Raw genomic sequence first — 19,844 nt, forward strand, 5'->3', positions numbered from 1 at the left:
GCTGTATCAACAGCAGGTGATTGTCAAGGTTCCCCTAGTTCAACAGGGGAAGGGGTACTATTCAACCCCGTTTGTGGTTCCGAAACCGGATGGCTCAGTCAGGCCCATTCTAAATTTAAAATCCCTAAACCTGTACTTGAAAAAGTTCAAATTCAAGATGGAATCGCTCCGGGCGGTTGTCTCCAGCCTGGAAGGGGGGGATTTTATGGTGTCACTAGACATAAAGGATGCATACTTTATGTCCCCATATATCCCCCTCATCAGGTGTACCTGAGATTCGCTGTACAGGACTGTCATTACCAGTTTCAGACGTTACCGTTTGGGCTTTCCACGGCCGAGGATTTGCACCAAGGTAATGGCGGAAATGATGGTGCTCCTGCGCAGGCAGGGAGTCACAATTATCCCGTACTTGGACGATCTCCTGATAAAAGCGAGATTGAGAGATCAGTTGCTAAAAAGCGTGTCACTCTCCTTGAGAGTGCTGCAGCAACATGGCTGGATTCTAAATCTACCAAAGTCACAGTTGGTTCCAACGACTCGACTATCTTTCTTAGGCATGATTCTGGAAACGGAACAAAAGAGGGGTTTTCTCCTGATGGAAAAAGCCCAGGAACTCCAGAACATGGTCAGAGACCTGTTTAAAACCGAAAAGGGTGTCAGTCCATCAATGCACTCGAGTACTGGGAAAAATGGTGGCGACCTACGAGGCCATCCCCTTCGGCAGGTTTCATGCGAGGACATTTCAGTGGGACCTTCTGGACAAGTGGTCCGGGTCCCATCTTCAAATTCATCAGAAAATAAGCCTGTCCACCAGGGCCAGGGTGTCTCTCTCCTGTGGTGGCTGCAGAGTGCTCGCCTTCTAGAGGGTCGCAGGTTCGGCATTCAAGACTGGGTTCTGGTAACCACGGATGCGAGTCTCCGAGGATTGGGAGCAGTCACGCAAGGAAGAAATTTTCAGGGAACATGGTCAAGCCAGGAGGCTTGTCTACACATCCACATACTGGAATTAAAGGCCATATACAACGGCCTACGACAAGCGGGGAATCTTCTTCGCGACCTACCGGTTCTGATTCAATCAGACAACGTCACAGCCGTGGCTCATGTAAACCGCCAAGGCGGGACAAGGAGCAGAGTGGCAATGGCGGAAGCCACAAGGGTTCTGCGCTGGGCGGAAAATCGCGTAAGCGCTCTGTCAGCAGTTTTCATTCCGGGAGTGGACAACTGGGAAGCAGACTTCCTCAGCAGATACTATCTCCATCCAGGAGAGTGGGGACTTCATCAAGAAGTTTTTTCAGAGATAACAAGTCTTTGGGGACTTCCTCAAATAGACATGATGGCGTCACGCCTCAACAAGAAGCTTCGGAGGTATTGTGCCAGGTCAAGGGACCCTCAGACAGTAGCGGTAGACGCCCTGGTGACACCATGGGTGTTTCAGTCGGTCTATGTATTCCCTCCTCTTCCTCTCATCTCCAAAATATTGAGAATCATAAGAAGAAAAAGAGTGCAGACGATACTCGTTGTTCCAGATTGGCCTCGAAGGTCCTGGTATTCAGATCTTCCGGAGATGCTCACAGAAGATCCATGGCCTCTTCCTCTCAGGGAGGACCTGTTGCAGCAGGGGCCCTGCGTGTTCCAAGACTTACCGAGGTTACGTTTGACGGCATGGCGGTTGAACACCGAATCCTAGCTGGGAAAGGTATTCCGGAGGAAGTCATCCCTACTCTGATAAGGGCTAGGAAGGAGGTGACGGCGAAACATTTTCACCGTATCTGGAGGAAGTATGTTTCTTGGTGTGAAGCCAAGAATACTCCTACGGAAGATTTCCACCTGGGCCGTTTTCTCCACTTTCTACAGACAGGAGTGGATATGGGCCTGAAGTTAGGGCCGAAATCTGTACTTTAATGGAGCCTATCTATATTCTTTCAGAAGGTATTGGCTTCTCTCCCAGAGGTCCAGACTTTTGTAAAGGGAGTGCTGCACATCCAGCCTCCTTTTGTGCCCCCAGTGGCACCATGGGACCTTAACGTGGTGTTACAGTTCCTTAAGTCACACTGGTTTGAACCTCTTCAAACAGTTGAGTTGAAATTTCTCACTTGGAAAGTGGTCATGTTGTTGGCCTTGGCATCTGCGAGGCGGGTGTCCGAATTGGCGGCTTTGTCTTACAAAAGCCCCTATCTGATTTTCCATGTGGATAGAGCAGAGTTGAGGACTCGTCCTCAATTTCTGCCTAAGGTGGTTTCATCGTTTCATATGAACCAACCTATTGTGGTTCCTGTGGCTACGGGTGACTTGGAGGATTCCAAGTCTCTTGATGTAGTCAGGGCCTTTAAAAATGTATGTAGCCAGGACGGCTCGAGTTAGGAAAACAGAGGCACTGTTTGTCCTGTATGCAGCCAACAAGGTTGGCGCCCCTGCTTCTAAGCAGACTATTGCCCGCTGGATCTGTAACACGATTCAGCAGGCTCATTCTACGGCTGAATTGCCGGTACCAAATTCTTTGAAGGCCCATTCCACTAGGAAGGTGTGCTCTTCTTGGGCGGCTGCCCGAGGTGTCTCGGCATTGCAACTTTGCCGAGCGGCTACTTGGTCGGGTTCAAACACTTTTGCTAAATTCTACAAGTTTGATACCTTGGCTGAGGAGGACCTCTTGTTTGCTCAATCGGTGCTGCAGAGTCATCCGCACTCTCCCGCCCGGTCTGGCGCTTTGGTATAATCCCCATGGTCCTTACGGAGTCCCCAGCATCTTCTAGGACGTAAGAGAAAATAAGATTTTAAACCTACCGGTAAATCTTTTTCTCCTAGTCCGTAGAGGATGCTGGGTGCCCGTCCCAGTGCGGACTAAATTCTGCAAGACTTGTATATGGTTTTTGCTTACATAAGGGTTATGTTACAGTTTTGATCAGTCTCGGACTGATGCTGTTTTGTTTCATACTGTTGACTGGTTCGTATATTCCATGTTATACGGTGTGGATGGTGTGGGCTGGTATGAATCATGCCCTTAGATTAACAAAAATCCTTTCCTCGTACTGTCCGTCTCCTCTGGGCACAGTTTCTCTAACTGAGGTCTGGAGGAGGGGCATAGAGGGAGGAGCCAGTGCACACCCATTCTAAAGTCTTTAGAGTGCCCATGTCTCCTGCGGAGCCCGTCTATACCCCATGGTCCTTACGGAGTTCCCAGCATCCTCTATGGACTAGGAGAAAAAGATTTACCGGTATGTTTAAAATCTTATTATTATTTTTTTGTATTTTTATTTATACCCGGAAATGCATTTTAGTTGCAATGCGGAGCAGCTAAGATGCACCAGGAGAATGTGCTGACTTGATATGTGATGCCTGTATATCTGTGTGCAACTGAGTTTGTATACAAAGCACAACAGAACTTGCCGTGGAAAAAAAAAGCAGCAGCTGCTGCATTGTAGTCTTCTGGTGTGTTCTAGTCGCAGAGAGGAACAGTACCTGGCACTCTGAGAGGGGCTGCAGCAATAATGTACACATCTGTATATTTGTCTGGTTACTTTTTTGTCATGATTAGTACCCAAGTCTCTTCTCCAGGCTTTATATTTTTTTACTTTATTTATTACCATTTATTCATATAGCGCACACCTATTCTGCAGCGCTTTACAGAGAATATTTGGCCATTCACCTCAATCTCTGCGCCAATGAAGCTTACGATCTATATTCCCTACAACATGTACGTAACACACACACACACACACACACACACACACACACACACACACACACACACATTGACGCTAGGGTTACTTTGTTTGGAGCCAATTAACCTACCAGTATATTTTTGAATTGTGGGAGGAAACCAGAGTACCCGGAGGAAACCCACGCAAGTATGGGGAGTATATACAAACTCCACACAGGGCCATGGTGGGAATTGAACCATAACCTCAGTGCTGTGAGGCAGTAATGCTAACAAATTATGCGTGTGTGTGTGTGTGTATGTTTATAGCTGCATATGTTTGAGTACATGTATGTGTAGAAGTAGTCTGACAATCATATATTTATCATGCAAAATGTCACTTTTTAACTTGTTTCTTCGCTTTTTAAGGTTCTGCTGCAGGTTCTCATCATACTCACTGGGAATTACAACTTCTTTAACCTGCTGACCTTGGTTCTCTGCTTTTCTCTGTTGGATGACCATAATGTAAGACCTGACCAGAAGGGAAAGAAAGCTCAGAAAGGTGACCACCATGGGGCAGTTGCCTACTATTCTATCCTCTTGTCTCATCTACTTTGTACATGTATCTTTGTTGCATCTCTTTCACTCTTATACTGCCTACAAAGGGCAGTATCCTATTAGCCGCAGTAAATTACCGCGTCTAAAGGTCTCGCCAGGGGCTATGCTATTAGCCCCGATAAGCCGGCGTGAGGCGCAGTTTGTCAGGGATTTTGTTTCACCTGCTTCAGCCAAGTGAAACCAAATCCCCAGAAATAGACCCATTTTCAAGCATAAAGGGGGCTTTTTCTCATGAAAACACACAGGTTTCACTAAACCTGTATGTTTTTGGGAGAAAATGCATTTTTTACAGGCAATCTAATAGGAGCCTGTAAAAGGAAAAAAAAAAATAGGTGAAACTTCGGGAACAACTGTAAAAAAATAAGAATTTACTTACCGATAATTCTATTTCTCGGAGTCCGTAGTGGATGCTGGGGTTCCTGAAAGGACCAAGGGGAATAGCGGCTCCGCAGGAGACAGGGCACAAAAGTTAAGCTTTAGGATCAGGTGGTGTGCACTGGCTCCTCCCCCTATGACCCTCCTCCAAGCCTCAGTTAGGATACTGTGCCCGGACGAGCGTACATAATAAGGAAGGATTTTGAATCCCGGGTAAGACTCATACCAGCCACACCAATCACACTGTACAACCTGTGATCTGAACCCAGTTAACAGTATGAGAACAGAGGAGCCTCTGAAAGATGGCTCACTACAACAATAACCCGATTTAGTTAACAATAACTATGTACAAGTATTGCAGATAATCCGCACTTGGGATGGGCGCCCAGCATCCACTACGGACTCCGAGAAATAGAATTATCGGTAAGTAAATTCTTATTTTCTCTATCGTCCTAGTGGATGCTGGGGTTCCTGAAGGGACCATGGGGATTATACCAAAGCTCCCAAACGGGCGGGAGAGTGCGGATGACTCTGCAGCACCGAATGAGAGAACTCCAGGTCCTCCTTAGCCAGGGTATCAAATTTGTAGGATTTTACAAACGTGTTCTCCCCCGACCACGTAGCCGCTCGGCAAAGTTGTAAAGCCGAGACCCCTCGGGCAGCCGCCCAAGATGAGCCCACCTTCCTTGTGGAATGGGCATCTACATATTTTTGGCTGTGGCAAGCCTGCCACAGAAAGTGCAAGCTGAATTGTACTACAAATCCAACGAGCAATAGTCTGCTTAGAAGCAGGGGCACCCAGCTTGTTGGGTGCATACAGGATAAAACAGCAAGTCAGATTTCCTGACTCCAGCCGACCTGGAAAACTATATTTTCAGGGCCCTGACAACATCCAGCAACTTGGAGTCCTCCAAGTCCCTAGTAGCCGCAGGTACCACAATAAGCTGGTTCAGGTAAAACGCTGACACCACCTTAGGGATAAACTGGGGACGAGTCCGCAGCTTTGCTCTGTCCGAATGGACAATCGGATATGGCTTTGTGAGACAAAGCCGCCAATTTTGACACTCGCCTGGCCGAGGCTAGGACCAACCGCATGTTCACTTTCCATGTGAGATATATCAAATCCACAGATTTGAGTGGTTTAAACCAATGTGATTTTTGGAATCCCCAAAACTACGTTGAGATCCCCCAGTGCCACTGGAGACATCAAAAGGGGTTGTATATGCAGTACTCCCTTGACAAACTTCTGGACTTCAGGAACTGAAGCCAATTCTTTCTGGAAGAAAATCGACAGGCCGAAATTTGAACCTTAATGGACCCCAATTTGAGGCCCATAGACACTCCTGTTTGCAGGAAATATAGGAATTAACCTAGTTGAAATTCTTCCGTGGAGCCTTCCTGGCCTCACACCATGGAACATATTTTCACCTAAACTGTGATAATGTTGTGCGGTCACCTCCTTCCTGGCTCTGACCAGGGTAGGGATGACCTCTTCCGGAATGCCTTTTTCCCTTAGGATCCGGCGTTCACCCGCCCCTGCGTCAACGCAGCTGCGGTAAGTCTTGGAACAGACATGATTCTTGCTGAATCAAGACCCTTCTTATCTCTTGAAATTCCGGTTACCAAGTCCTTCTTGGCCAAACCGGAGCCACGAGTATAATTCTTACTCCTCTCCTTCCTATAATTCTCAATACCCTGGGTATGAGAGGCAGAGGAGGGAACACATACCCGACTGGTACACCCACGGTGTTACCAGAGCGACCCAGCTATTGCCTGAGGGTCTCTTGACCTGGCGCTTCAGGTGGGACGCCATCTTATGACCACCTTTGGTCTTTCCCACGGTTTACAATCATGTGGAAACTTCCAGATGAAGTTCCCACTTTTCCGAGTGGAATTCATTCCTGCTGAGGAAATTCAGTTTTCCACTCCCGGAATGAACACTGCTGACAGTGTTATCACATGATTTTTTGCTCAGCGAAAAGTTCTTGCTGTCATTGCCCTCCTGCTTCTTGTGCCGCCCCGTCTGTTTACGTGGGCGACTGCCATGATGATGTCCGACCAGATCAGCACCGACTGACTTTGAAGCAGAGGTCTTCCTAGGCTCAGAGCATTGGAAATTGCTCTTTTCTCCACATGAATATACTGGAGCTAAGTCTCCAGACTTGACCACATTCCTTGGAAATTTCTTCCCTGTGTGACTGCTTCCCAGCCTCTCAGGCTGGCATCCGTGGTCACCAGAACACAGTCCTGAATGCTGAATGTGCTGTCCTCTAGAAGATGAGCACTCTGCAGCCCCCACAGAAGAGACACCCTTGTCCTTGGAGACAGGATTATCTGCTGATGCATCTGAAGATGCGATCCGGACCATTCGTCCAGCAAATCCCCCTGCGCGAGATCTGCCGAATGGAATTGCTTCGTAAGAAGCCACCATTTTTCCCAGGACTCCTGTGCATTGATGCACTGATACTTGGCCTGGTTTTAGGAGGTTTCTGACTAGTTCGGATAGCTCCCTGGCTTTCTCCTCCAGGAGAAACACCTTTTTCTGGACTATGCCCAGAATCATTCCTAGGAACAGCAGACGTATCGTCGGAAAAACGCTGCGATTTTTGGAATATTTAGAATCCACTCGTGCTGTCATAGAACTACTTTAGATAGTGCTATTCCGACCTCCAACTGTTCTCTGGACCTTTCCCTTTTCAGGATATCGTCCATGTAAGGGATAATTAAGATGCCCTTTTCTTTGAAGAGAATCATCTTTTCGGCCATTACCTTGGTAAAGGCCCGGGGTGCCGTGGATAATTCAACGGCAGCGTCAGAAACTGATATTGACAGTTCTGTACCACGAACCATAGGTACCCTTGTTGAGAAGGGCAAATTTGGACATGGAGGTAATCCTTGATGTCCAGGGACACCATATAGTCCCCTTTTTTCCGGTTCGCTATCACTGTCTCGGCCGGGCACAAAAACCTAACTGAGGCTTGGAGGAGGGTCATAGGGGGAGGAGCCAGTGCACACCACCTGATCCTAAAGCTTAACTTTTGTGCCCTGTCTCCTGCGGAGCCGCTATTCCCCTTGGTCCTTTCAGGAACCCCAGCATCCACTAGGACGATAGAGAAACTGACATTTTGTACACCCAATGTTTTACCGCAGCTAATAGGATACTGCCAAAACACTGCAGTTACAGAAACTTATCCTCATGTTGTAGGTTGTGTGGTGCTAAGGTAAAGGAGATGTTTAATAATAAAATGGCTCATTGTGAGGCAAATGTGGTTGGAACAGCACCACTATTAGTGCATGTGTGTGTTAGGTTATCACCCAAGGCACTAGCATGCCCCATATGTACCAAAAGCTGAACAGCATACATGGATCCTCAATTGTTTATGGTTTCTGACAACACTAGAATCAGCAGTGTATGGAAAGTCTTTAATACATCTCTATTAATTTTTGTATTCCTTCAGGCATTTTTTTGTGAAAGATATTTTTATGCTAGTGTGTAAGTATTTCTAATGGCATGGAAGTAACAATGCTTTGTTATGTAATTATAGTGAAACAAACAAAACAGAGAGCTAAAGTATAACTTAAGAACAGTAACATTTGACCAGCATACAATAGTAACCTAGAATTAGACTGTCAGCTTGTATCAGCCAACTATATGTACTGACAATAATAAGGGCAGTGAAGTGAGATATATCCTGTAATAATCCCAATAATAATTCATATTAATAAACAATTTCTCATTTAACTGCTCCCATAAGACTGAAATGAATTTGTAAACATACTTTAAATCTTTTAACATTTCAATGTAAATTGTGAAAATTAATTCTTTTTTTTAAAGGAAAATATTCCCAGTAAAGGTATATAAGAAAAATGGTTAATTGTTTAATGAGGAAAAGCACGAACACTCTCTCTGTAAATAAATACTGTATCTGTCCTTTATTCGGGCAATGTCCGCAATAAGGGGAAAATGAGAATAAGGTTTAATGAAAGTATTATACTGTATATGATACACATGAAAGTGCTTGGTGCTTTACATTAGCGCTCAATACCTGCTTGAAAGTAATTTACGGAATAACATAATATTTAGTACGTTGAGCAAAATTATTTTATTTACCTCAAACCACTATTAACACTGGCAACAAGCTTCACAAAATAAGGCTACAAACTGCCTTTTGTGACATTTTTAGTGTTATTTTGTAAGGCGCCACATGGGTACCATAGCACTGTACAAGGGGATAAAACGAGTTGTATGGTAAGAACTTACCCTTGTTAAAACTCTTTCTGCGAGGTACACTGGGCTCCACAAGTCTGGACAATGGGGTGTAGAGTAGGATCTTGATCCGAGGCACCAACAGGCTCAAAGCTTTGACTGATCCCAGAATGCACAGCGCCGCCTCCTCTATAACCCCGCCTCCCTGCACAGGAGCTCAGTTTAGTTAACCAGCCCAATGCAGTAGCATGAAAAGAAACGACAACGGTTAGTAGCCACATACACCACACTCACGACAAGAGAAGTGTCAGCGGCTAATGCCATAACCTTCCAAAGAAGCTAAGTGCGTCAGGGTGGGCACCTTGTGGAGCCCAGTGTACCTCGCAGAAAGAGTTTTAACAAGGGAAAGTTCTTACCATAAAACTCGTTTTCTGCTGCGGGGTACACTGGGCTCCACAAGTCTGGACAATGGGGATGTCCTAAAGCAGTTCCTTATGGGAGGGGACGTACTGTAGCGGGCACAAGAACCCGGCGTCCAAAGGAAGCATCCTGGGAAGCGGCAGTATCGAAGGCATAGAACCTTATGAACGTGTTCCCGGAAGGACCACGTAGCCGCCTTGCACAATTGGTCAAGGGTCGCACCACGTTGGGGCGCCCAAGAAGGTCCAACAGACCGAGTAGAATGGGCCGTAATGTGAACAGGAGCTGACAGACCAGCCTTCACATAAGCATGCGCAATCACCATTCTAATCCACCTGGCCAGGGTTTGCTTGTGAGCAGGCCAGCCCCGTTTGTGAAATCCAAACAAAACAAAGAGAATCAGACTTTCGAATAGAAGCAGTTCTCGTCACATAGATACGGAGAGCCCGTACCACATCCAAAGACCGCTCTTTGGGAGACAAATCAGGAGAAACAAAAGCTGGAACCACAATCTCCTGATTAAGGTGGAACGAAGAAACCACCTTAGGTAAATATCCGGGACGAGTCCTAAGAACCGCCCGGTCACGGTGAAAAATCAGATATGGGGAACTACAAGACTAGGCACCCAAATCCGACACTCTTCTAGCTGAGGCAATAGCCAGCAGAAACACCACCTTAAGGGAAAGCCACTTAAGATCAGCTGAACCAAGAGGTTTAAACAGAGACTCTTGTAATGCCTCCAAAACCACCGACAAGTTCCAAGGAGCCACAGGCGGGACATAGGGAGGTTGGATACGCAACACACCCTGAGTGAAAGTATGAACATCAGTTAAAGTCGCAATTTTTCTCTGAAACCACACCGACAAGGCAGAAATATGAACCTTGAGGGAGGCCAGACGCGGGCCTAAATCTAGGCCCTGCTGTAGAAAAGCCAAAAGTTTGGCTGTACTAAACTTGGAAGAGTCATAATGGTTAGATGCGCACCAAACAAAGTAAGAATGCCAGACCCGATGGTAAATCCGAGCAGAGGCCGGTTTCCGGGCCCGCAACATAGTTTTAATGACCTCTTCAGAAAAACCCTTAGCTCTTAAGACGGAAGCTTCAAGAGCCACGCCCTCAAAGACAGCCGGGCTAGATCCTGGTAGACACAGGGGCCCTGAACAAGGAGGTCTGGGCGTTGTGGAAGTAGAAGCTTGAACTTCCGAATTACCCTGGGCAGGAGTGACACCGGAGGGAACACGTACGGCAGCCGAAACCTCCACGGCACTGCCAGCGCATCCACGAATGCTGCTAGAGGATCCCTTGTCCTTGCTCCGAAGACCGGAACCTTGTGATTGTGTCGAGACGCCATCAGATCCACATCTGGAAGATCCCACCTTTCCACGAGGAGTTGATACACTTCTGGATGGAGGCCCCACTTGCCGGCATGCACGTCCTGACAACTGAGTAAGTCCGCTTCCCAATTCAGGACTCCCGGAATGAATATTGCCGGTAGATGGCGTTCTGCCCAACGTAGAATCCGTGAGGCTTCCTTCATTGCCAAACGGCTTCGAGTGCCGCCTTGATGATTTATGTAAGCCACTGTGGTGGCGTTGTCCGACTGTACTTGAACAGGACGGTTCTGAATCAAATGCTGGGCTAGGTTCAACGCATTGAAGACCGCCCGCAATTCCAGAATGTTGATCGAGAGGAGAGATTCCTCCTTGGTCCACTGACCCTGCAAGGAGTGCTGCTCCAGCACCGTGCCCCAACCTCTTAGACTGGCATCTGTCGTCAACAGGACCCAGTTGGATATCCAGAAGGGATGGCATCTGCACAACTGTCGGTCCAGGAGCCACCAGAGCAGCGACAGACGGACCTCCGGAGTCAAAGAGATCATGTGCGACCTGATCCGGTGAGGCAGGCCCTCCCACTTGGCTAGAATCAGCTTCTGGAGGGGGCGAGAATGGAATTGAGCATACTCCACCATGTCGAATGCTGACACCATGAGGCCCAGCACCTGCATTGCCGAATGTATCGACACTTGCGGATGAGAAAGGAAGCAACGAATCCTATCCTGAAGTTTCAGGACTTTCTCCTGAGACCAGAACAACCTCTGGTTGTGAGTGTCCAACAGCGCTCTCAGATGCACCATGCTCTGAGCAGGGACCAGGGAGGATTTCCTACAGTTGATGAGCCACCCGTGGGCTTGTAGAAACCGGACCGTCATATCTAGATGACGCAGGAGAAGATCTGGGGAATTTGCCAGGATTAACAAGTCATCCAGATACGGCAGTATCCTGACCCCTTGACGGCGGAGTACCACCGTCATCACCACCATAACTTTGGTGAAGACTCGCGGAGCCGTTGTTAAACCAAAAGGTAACGCCTGAAACTGGTAATGGAGGTTGCCAATAGCGAACCTCAGGTATTGTTGATATGACACCGCTATAGGAATATGCAGGTAAGCATCCTGTATGTCCAGGGAGACCATGTAGTCCGCAGGTTCCAAGGCCAGAACTATAGAGCGAAGGGTTTCCATACAGAACTTGGAAACCTTCACAAATTTGTTCAGTGCCTTGAGGTTGAGAATGGGCCGGGAGGACCCATTCGGTTTCGGGACTAGAAACTGCGGAGAATAGTACCCCCTGGCCCCTCTGAGCAAGAGGCACCTGTACTACGACTCCTGTATCCAGGAGGGTCTGTACCACCGAATGCAGAGTGTTTGCCTTTGTCTGGTCCGACGGGACGTCTGTCTGGCAAAATCGATGAGGGGGTCGGTTTTTGAAGGCTATGGCGTAACCTCAAGTGACGACTTCCTGTACCCAGGCATCTGGAGTGGTCTTCAACCATTCCTGGGTATACCCTAGAAGCCGGCCCCCCACCCTGGGATCCCCCAGGGGGAGGCCTGCCTCGTCATGCGGCAGGCTTATCGGTCTTGGCTGCTGGCTGACTGGCAGCCCAGGCTCTTTTGGTCTTCGGCTTACCAGGTTTGGAAATGCGGGCCTGCTTATGGTACGCCTGACCTTTTGCTTTACCTGAAGGACGTGCCTTTGGCCTTCGACACAGAAGGAGCTGTATTAGGCAGACAGGCAGTTTTGGCAGTAGCCAAGTCAGCCGCTATCTTATTTTCTCATATGTCCTAGAGGATGCTGGGAACTCCAAAAGGACCATGGGGTATAGACGGATCCGCAGGAGCTTGGACACACTATAAAGACTTAAACTGGGTGTGAACTGGCACCTCCCTCTATGCCCCTCCTCCAGACCTCAGTTAGACTTTGTGCCCAGGAGTGATGGGTCACACACTAGGGGATCTCTACTGAGTTTCTCTAAAAGACTTTGTTAGGTTTTTTATTTTGGCTACAGGCTCCCTGCATCGTGGGACTGAGGGGAGAGAAGCAGGACCTACTTCTTCTTAGTTCAAGGGCTCTGCTTCTCGGCTACTGGACACCATTAGCTCCAGAGGGTTCGATCACTTGGTGCGCCTAGCTGCTTGTTCCCGGAGCCACGCAGTCACCCCCCTCACAGAAGCCAGAAGAAAGAAGCCGGGTGAGTATGTGAAGAACAGAAGACTTCAGTGACGGCAGAAGACTTCAATAACGGAGGTACAGTGGTCGCGCTGCGCTCCATGCTCCCACACACCAACGCACTCACAGGGTGCAGGGCGCTGGGGGGGGGGGGAGCGCACTGGGCAGCAGGTTACTGATTTCTTTTTGTGGCTGGCAGAAAAGCATTTGGGTGCCTGAGCACCGTGTCCCATACCCCCGCCAGCATATCCCCCTTGAAAGGGAGTACCTCCAGGGTTTTTCTAGTGTCCAGATCCACAGACCAGGATCTCAACCACAATATCCTGCGAGCCAGGACTGACGTAGTAGAGGCCTTGGCTGCTAGGATACCGGCATCAGAAGCCGCCTCTTTAATATAGCGAGAAGCTGTGACAATATATGACAAGCATTGTCTAGCATGGTCAGAGGAGATTTCAGCCTCTAACTCCAAGGCCCATGCTTCAATAGCCTCTGCCGCCCATGTAGCTGCAATAGTGGTCCTTTGTGCAGCACCCGTGAGGGTGTAAATCGCTTTTAGACAACCCTCGACACGTTTATCCATAGGCTCTTTTAGAGACGTGACGGTAGTGACAGGTAGAGCTGAGGAAACCACCATCCTAGCCACATGTGAATATACTGGAGGAGGCGTTTTCCAATTCTTAGACCGCTCCGGCACGAGGGGATAGCGAGCCAGCATCTTCTTTTGAGGCACAAACTTCGTACCCGGGCTTTGCCAGGGTTCCTGACGTATATCCACTAGGTGGTCAGAGTGAGGTAAAACTTGTTAAATCACCTTCTGACGCTTGATCCTATCTGGTTTCTTAGGAGGAACGGATGGCTCGGGATCATCCGTAATCTGCAGAATTAACTTAATAGCCTCCAAAAGATCAGGAACATCCACATGTGAACTACCCTCCCCATCAGCCGTATCTGAGTCAGAACCTGTGGGGTCAGTGTATGTGCTGTCTTCATCAGATGAGGTGTCGGTGACAGCAGTGGATTGTGAGGAGACGAGCGCTCGCTTAGAGGACGTCTTGGACTTAGGCGAGCGTTGGTCAGACTTTTTAGTAGTCAGGGACTGGTTCAACTTCTTTAATTGAGCAGATAAATCGTCCACCCACGGCGGGTTAGCTGCCGGGACCACATACGGTTGTACCGGCATTGGGGGTCCCATAGGGGGTGTTAGTTTATGAACTAGCGTATGCAGAAGCGTGGAAAAAGCGGCCCACGGAGGGTCAGTATGTGCCTCCGTTGCCACAGTCCCACTGGGGGGCAAGGAGCCCCCAGAACCAGAGCCCACAGCTGCTATATTCTCCCCATATGTGCCTGTGGCTTCAGCAACACCAGCAGTGTGTTCCGCCCCAGAACCGTTACCCTCAGAAGCAGACATGATATAACTTGCAGTATGAGGTAACACAGTACAATTATCAGCAGCACTATATCCCTAAACCCAAACCCCTGCGCAGTGTAGTCAGCACCAGCAGAGATAAAGGAGAGATATGGTGACTAAATCACAGAGAAAAATACGTAATACAGTATATCTTTGTGAAAATCCTATATTAAATAATACCTGACGCACCAAGCCCCCTCAGGTTATAGAATATAGGGATAGCAAGTTGAGTGAAAGACACGAGATGGACACCACTCAGCTATCAATGCACACACAAATAATCACAGTTTGTACAATGCAGAGGTTATTACAGACAATAATACTGCACTGGACTAGCTTACACAGCTATATAGTCAATAGATATAACACTACACAGCAAGAAACTGGATGTATATCACAGGGTAATTGTACTATAAACCCCTGACTAAATGCACTCTTTCTTACTAACACTGACTAAAAAGGCAGGTAGAATACAAGTGTCATGTAAAGTCACAGCACTGACAACCAGGCGGCTTTACATAGGAGGATTTGCCCAAGTAGTCCCAGGAACAGTGAGCTGAGGAGTAATGGCGCCGCAGACACTGACAGGGAGTGAGGAAAGACAGAGATGCAGCTCCAGGGCGGGAACACTTGCTGGAAATGGCGCCCTGGGGAAGGGGCTTCAGGTTTAAGCCTTATTCCCCTTGCTGGCAAAACCACCGGGTACTGTGGGCGATATTAAAATCGGTTTTAAGAGAACCTGACCTGCGCCCATGCCCTGGTGATCTAGTGGGATCGCCTGTATCCACAGTGTCCACCGCCAGCGCGCGCGGCCCGCCTCCCACTGACAGCGCCGGATCGCGATAAAGACCGGGTCCCGCGAGCGGGACCCACTTACCACCTCCCGAATCGCGGCCACGCGATTCTGGAGAGCCCCAGCCGTGTGTGCCTAACGTGAAGTAAACCGGAGCCTCTGCTGCAGGTACCCGGCAACCAGGGCTCGGGAGTGTACAGCGCCGCTGGGGAGAGCTGGAGCTGCAGCAGAGAATATCACAAGACATTTACCACCGCTGCTGCCCTTGAAGTCTTCACTTTTTACCTCATAAAAAGCTTTTCTTAGGGCTGCCTGGAGCATCCCCTCTGTTAAGTGCCTGCTTACTGCAGCACCAACTGACAAACTGAGCTCCTGTGCTGGGAGGTGGGGTTATAGAGGAGGCGGCGCTGTGCATTCTGGGAACAGTCAAAGCTTTGAGCCTGTTGGTGCCTCGGATCAAGATCCTACTCTACACCCCATTGTGGAGCCCAGTGTACCCCGCAGCAGAAAGACAAATTACATAAGTACAAATGTATACAGACATGGAGGGATATGTTCCTGCACAGGTCAAGTGGAATCTATGGCAGATTTACAGTGCATCCGGAAATTATTCACTTTTTCCACATTTTGTTATGTTACAGCCTTATTCCAGAATGGAATAAATTCATTTTTCCCCTCAAAATTCTACACACAATACCCCATAATGACAACATGAAAAAAAGAGGATTTTGGTACTTACCGATAAATCCATTTCTCTGAATCCTCTAGGTGACACTGGAGTCCTATACAGTAGGGGTGTGAAGCTTGCAACCGGAGGTGTGGCACAATCTAAAATTAGCATTGTGTGCACAGCCGGTTCCTCCCCCTTCACATCCCTCCTCCCTCAGTTTGGAAAATTTGACTGAGAGAATAGGACATGATACTATAGCACCTGGCGAGGAACCGAACCGTACAACATGTCAAACAGTATCCAAGAAACGGTTAACCGAAAAACGAACGCTGTTTGCACGACTTGTTTAAACAAGAACTTCGAACACAGCAGGCTGACAGCACCGAGGCGGGCGTCCAGTGTCCCCTAGAGGATTCAGAGAAATGGATTTATCGGTAAGTACCAAAATCCTCTTTTCTCTTTCATCCACTAGGGGACACTGGAGTCCTATACAGTAGGGGACGTCCCAAAGTTATCCCCAAGGGAGGGAGTGCTGTCGGTGGCCTGCAAAACTAAACGTGCGAACTTAGTCTCCTGACGCAAAGTTATCAAAACTGTAATATTACGTGAACGTGTGGGCTAAAGACCACGTTGTCACTCTGCAAAGTTGAGTAGTGGAAACACCTCTGGCATCCGCCCATGAGGCCCCCATTGATCGGGTGGTAGAAGCACCCACCTGAACCGAAAGCTGTGTTAAAGGAAATATAAGCTTGCCGAATGGCAAGTCAAATCCGTCTCTTTTTTTTTTTTTTTTTTTTAAGACAAAAGACTGCATAGGTGCCGGCCAAAACTTCTTTGACCCCTCTAAAACCAAAACAAATGGTCCGACCTTCGGAAAAGTCGATGTAACCTAACACGTATACCCCTAAAAGCTCGTACAACATGCAAAGACACGTCCCCATTTGCAAGACCCATCTGCAAGACCCTAGGAAGAGGGGACCATGCATGGCTGGTTTACGTGAACCCTCGAAACAAACTTTGGAAGGAAATCTGATCCTGTACAGACTTCCGTCCTATCCGCCTGAATTTTTTTTTTTTTTTTTTTTTTTTTTAAAAGGACGTCTACCCTATAGGGCTCTCAACTTCATGAACCCGCCTGGTTGAAATCAAGGCAAGCAATAATGTGATCGCCCAAGAGAGATATTTCAGGTCTTTCTTGCAAACGGCTCAAAGGTAGGAGTTCTCAAAAACAAAACTCCAACTCCAAAATTAAGTCCTCCGGAGCAGTGGGAGGACGAAAAGGGGATTGTATGTTCAGAACCCCCAGTAAAAAGGTTTGACCTCTGGCAAGGATGCCAACCGCCGTAGAAATAGGATGGAGAGAGCCAAAAGTTGAACCTTCAGAATGCCCAGTATCCGTTCTACCTCTAGACCGGCCTGAAGGAAATTTAGAAGTCTGGATAAGTGGAAGTTCGTTGAATTCCACCCACGTACTTGACACTAGGCCATATATCTCTTCCAATCTATGTAGTAGTACATTATTGTGCCCAGCTACCTAGCGACAAACATCGTAGAAATGGCCGTTCTTGGTATCCCTCTGTCTCTTAAGATCCGGGTTTCAAGAGCCACGCCGTTAAACGCGACCTGTGTAGGACTGGATGTTGAAACTGTCCCTGAGATAACAGGTCCTCCCGCCGAGGTCACCGCCAAGGATCGTCCCCTAGGAATCCTTGCAGTTCTGAGTACAACTCCTGCGGGATCAGTCTGGTGCGATCAGGATCGCCCACATTTGTTCTCTATTCAACCCTTTCAGAAACCTGGGTATGAGTGGGAAAGGAGGAAAAATGTAAACCTCCTGCAACACCAAGGAAGCGTTAATGCGTCCACTCCGTCTGCTGCTGGATCCCTTGTCCTGGACACTTATCTGGGCAGCTGATGGTTTTGTCCAGACGTCATTAGGTCCACTTGAGGTAGACCCCATCTCCATACCACAATGTCGAACATCCGTGTAGGCACCACCCTCCCGGATACATGCCCTGGCGACATGAGAGAATCTGCTTTTCCAGTATTCATCCCCTGGAATGAACACTGCCTAGAGGATGATGCATCGCCTTTCTGCCGACAACAAGAACCTTGTGTCAGCCCTTGGCGCCTTCTTGCTCATTGTTCCTCCTTGACGGTTTAAGCAAGCCGTCGTCATGACATTGTCCGACCGTATTCTGACGTGTTGACCCATGACTAGGTCTTCGGCTAAGTACACCGCTCTCAGTTCGAGAATGTTTATGGGCAGGTTGCTCTCCAGTAACGTCCATCTGCCCTGAAACTGACGTTTCTCTAAGACGACACCCAAACTTCTGAAACTGTCGTCTGTTGTCAGGATCCTCTAATCCCAAATGCCGAATCTCTTGCCAGCTGCGAGATTCCTATGTAACAACCACCAATTTAAGGAGGTTCGTATGCGCGGTGGAAACCGGATTATTTGATATATAAACCAGTGCGAACTTGCTCCTTAAGCAATGAGGTTTATCGAAAATGAAGTCTGCCGTATTGGATAGCCTCGAACGATGCAACCATTGTCCCGAGAAGATGCACACAGAGGTGTAGCGAAACCGTGTGTGTGTCCGTAGTTCCCGAGCCACTAAGCTCTGCAGGACCTGGACCTTGCACTCTGGTAGGAACACTCCCAAGTGTACCTTGTCCAAGAGGAGACTGAGTAATTGAATCTGTTGAGTTGGCATGAGGATGGGTTTCTGGAAATTTACAATCCACCCATGTTGCATGAGAAATAGATGAGATGTTTGAACATCCTTGATCAACTGTTCCCATGCCTTGATCCGGAGATCGTCTAGAGAAGGTACAATCGTGACAATCAACAAACTCAATCCTGCAACCATGGTTGCCAGGGTCTTCGTAAAGATTTCTGATCATAGACCTAATGGCAAGGCCCAGAATTGACAGCGATCCGTCACCAGTGCGAATCCTACTCAGCCTGGTGAGGAGCCCAGATTTGGATATGCAGACATACATCCTGCATGCTTTCTGAGGGCAGTGAGGCAATCCCGTTGCAAACAAACTAACTGTGAGGTCCTTGTGAAAATCCAGTTTGTTGTGAGATTATGTTGTTTATGTAAGGGTCTGGTGAGGTTTTGGCCCAGATGCCCCTAAAACCTTCCAGACGTGAGCCCACCAACGGGGACCCCAGGTGAGCTGTTAGGCTGTCATGCCATGGTTTTGTCAGCAGGTTTATCCTGCTTTCTGGTTGCTGCCTGTGAGCGGCCTCTCCTCTGCCCCCGTACTTGTGTACCGAAACGTCTTCCCCGGGCTCAAAAAGGACCGTGATGTAAATGAATGAAAAACTGGTCCCAGATAACCTCTCCTAACCTGTGGAGTGGTTCCTGTATAAGGCGTAGACATAGAGGTGGACTTCCCTGCAGTAGCCTGCGAAATCCACTTGTCCAACTGTAGACCGAAAAGCATTTCACCCCCCAAGAGGGTTGGTTTTACCACCTTCATGGTGTTAGAGTCTCCCTGCCATTCTCTGAGCCATAAAATCCGTCTAACCGATATGGCCGACGCGGAGATGTGCTATGCTATCCTGCTAATATCCTATTAGGCTGACACAAGCATGAAACAGATTCATGAATGTGTTCCGCCCTTGGGTAATCTTTTCTAAGCTATTTTTCTTTCAATAGCCTGTACAATACGTCCAGACCATGCTCCAATGGCCCTGTAGACCCAAGTCAGATGATCGCAGGTTTCTGTGTTCCACCTGCTGCTACCAAAACTTTGCCTTGCAAAATCGTCACATTAAGTATTGGTAAGATTGTCTTCTTTGACAACCTTCCTTGGGAAGCATCCACTACTTGTGGGTTCTCCCACTTAACCATTACACCCATAGGCAGGGGATAAGTTACTTGAGATGCACACAGAGGTGTCTTTTTTTTTTTTTTTTTTTTTTTTTTTTGGAAATTGAAAATGTTTGTCAGGGGATTCCCAAGCCTCTTCCATTTGAGATTGGAGGGATTTAGGAATGGCAAACACCCTTGATCGCGGCTTTTGGGATTCGAACAAATCAAATTCTTCTTTCATTACCGTCTTCCTCCTTCCGGTATAATAGGAAGAGGTTTCTTAACTGCCTTGCGCACATTCGTTTCTCCACCCATCTTATCTTTATTCTATTTGCAAAGTTGAGCGTGTTCCCTTTCTTCACGCTTTCTGTAACCGCAATCTGGTT

At 48.0% G+C, this 19,844-nt stretch overlaps 1 protein-coding gene across 2 annotated transcripts in view; it reads left to right on the forward strand.

Annotated features, from left to right (window-relative positions):
• The window catches only part of LMF2 (lipase maturation factor 2), a 242,632-nt gene that overhangs the window by 84,628 nt on the left and 138,160 nt on the right, over positions 1 to 19,844 (forward strand). For both annotated transcript variants that reach the window (XM_063926648.1, XM_063926647.1), the window contains exon 6: positions 4,064 to 4,196. In XM_063926648.1, the coding sequence (XP_063782718.1) occupies positions 4,064 to 4,196 (133 nt within the window). The remainder of the gene's footprint in view (positions 1 to 4,063; positions 4,197 to 19,844) is intronic.

This window comes from Pseudophryne corroboree, chromosome 6 (assembly GCF_028390025.1).
Source record: "Pseudophryne corroboree isolate aPseCor3 chromosome 6, aPseCor3.hap2, whole genome shotgun sequence".
Taxonomy (NCBI): domain Eukaryota; kingdom Metazoa; phylum Chordata; class Amphibia; order Anura; family Myobatrachidae; genus Pseudophryne; species Pseudophryne corroboree.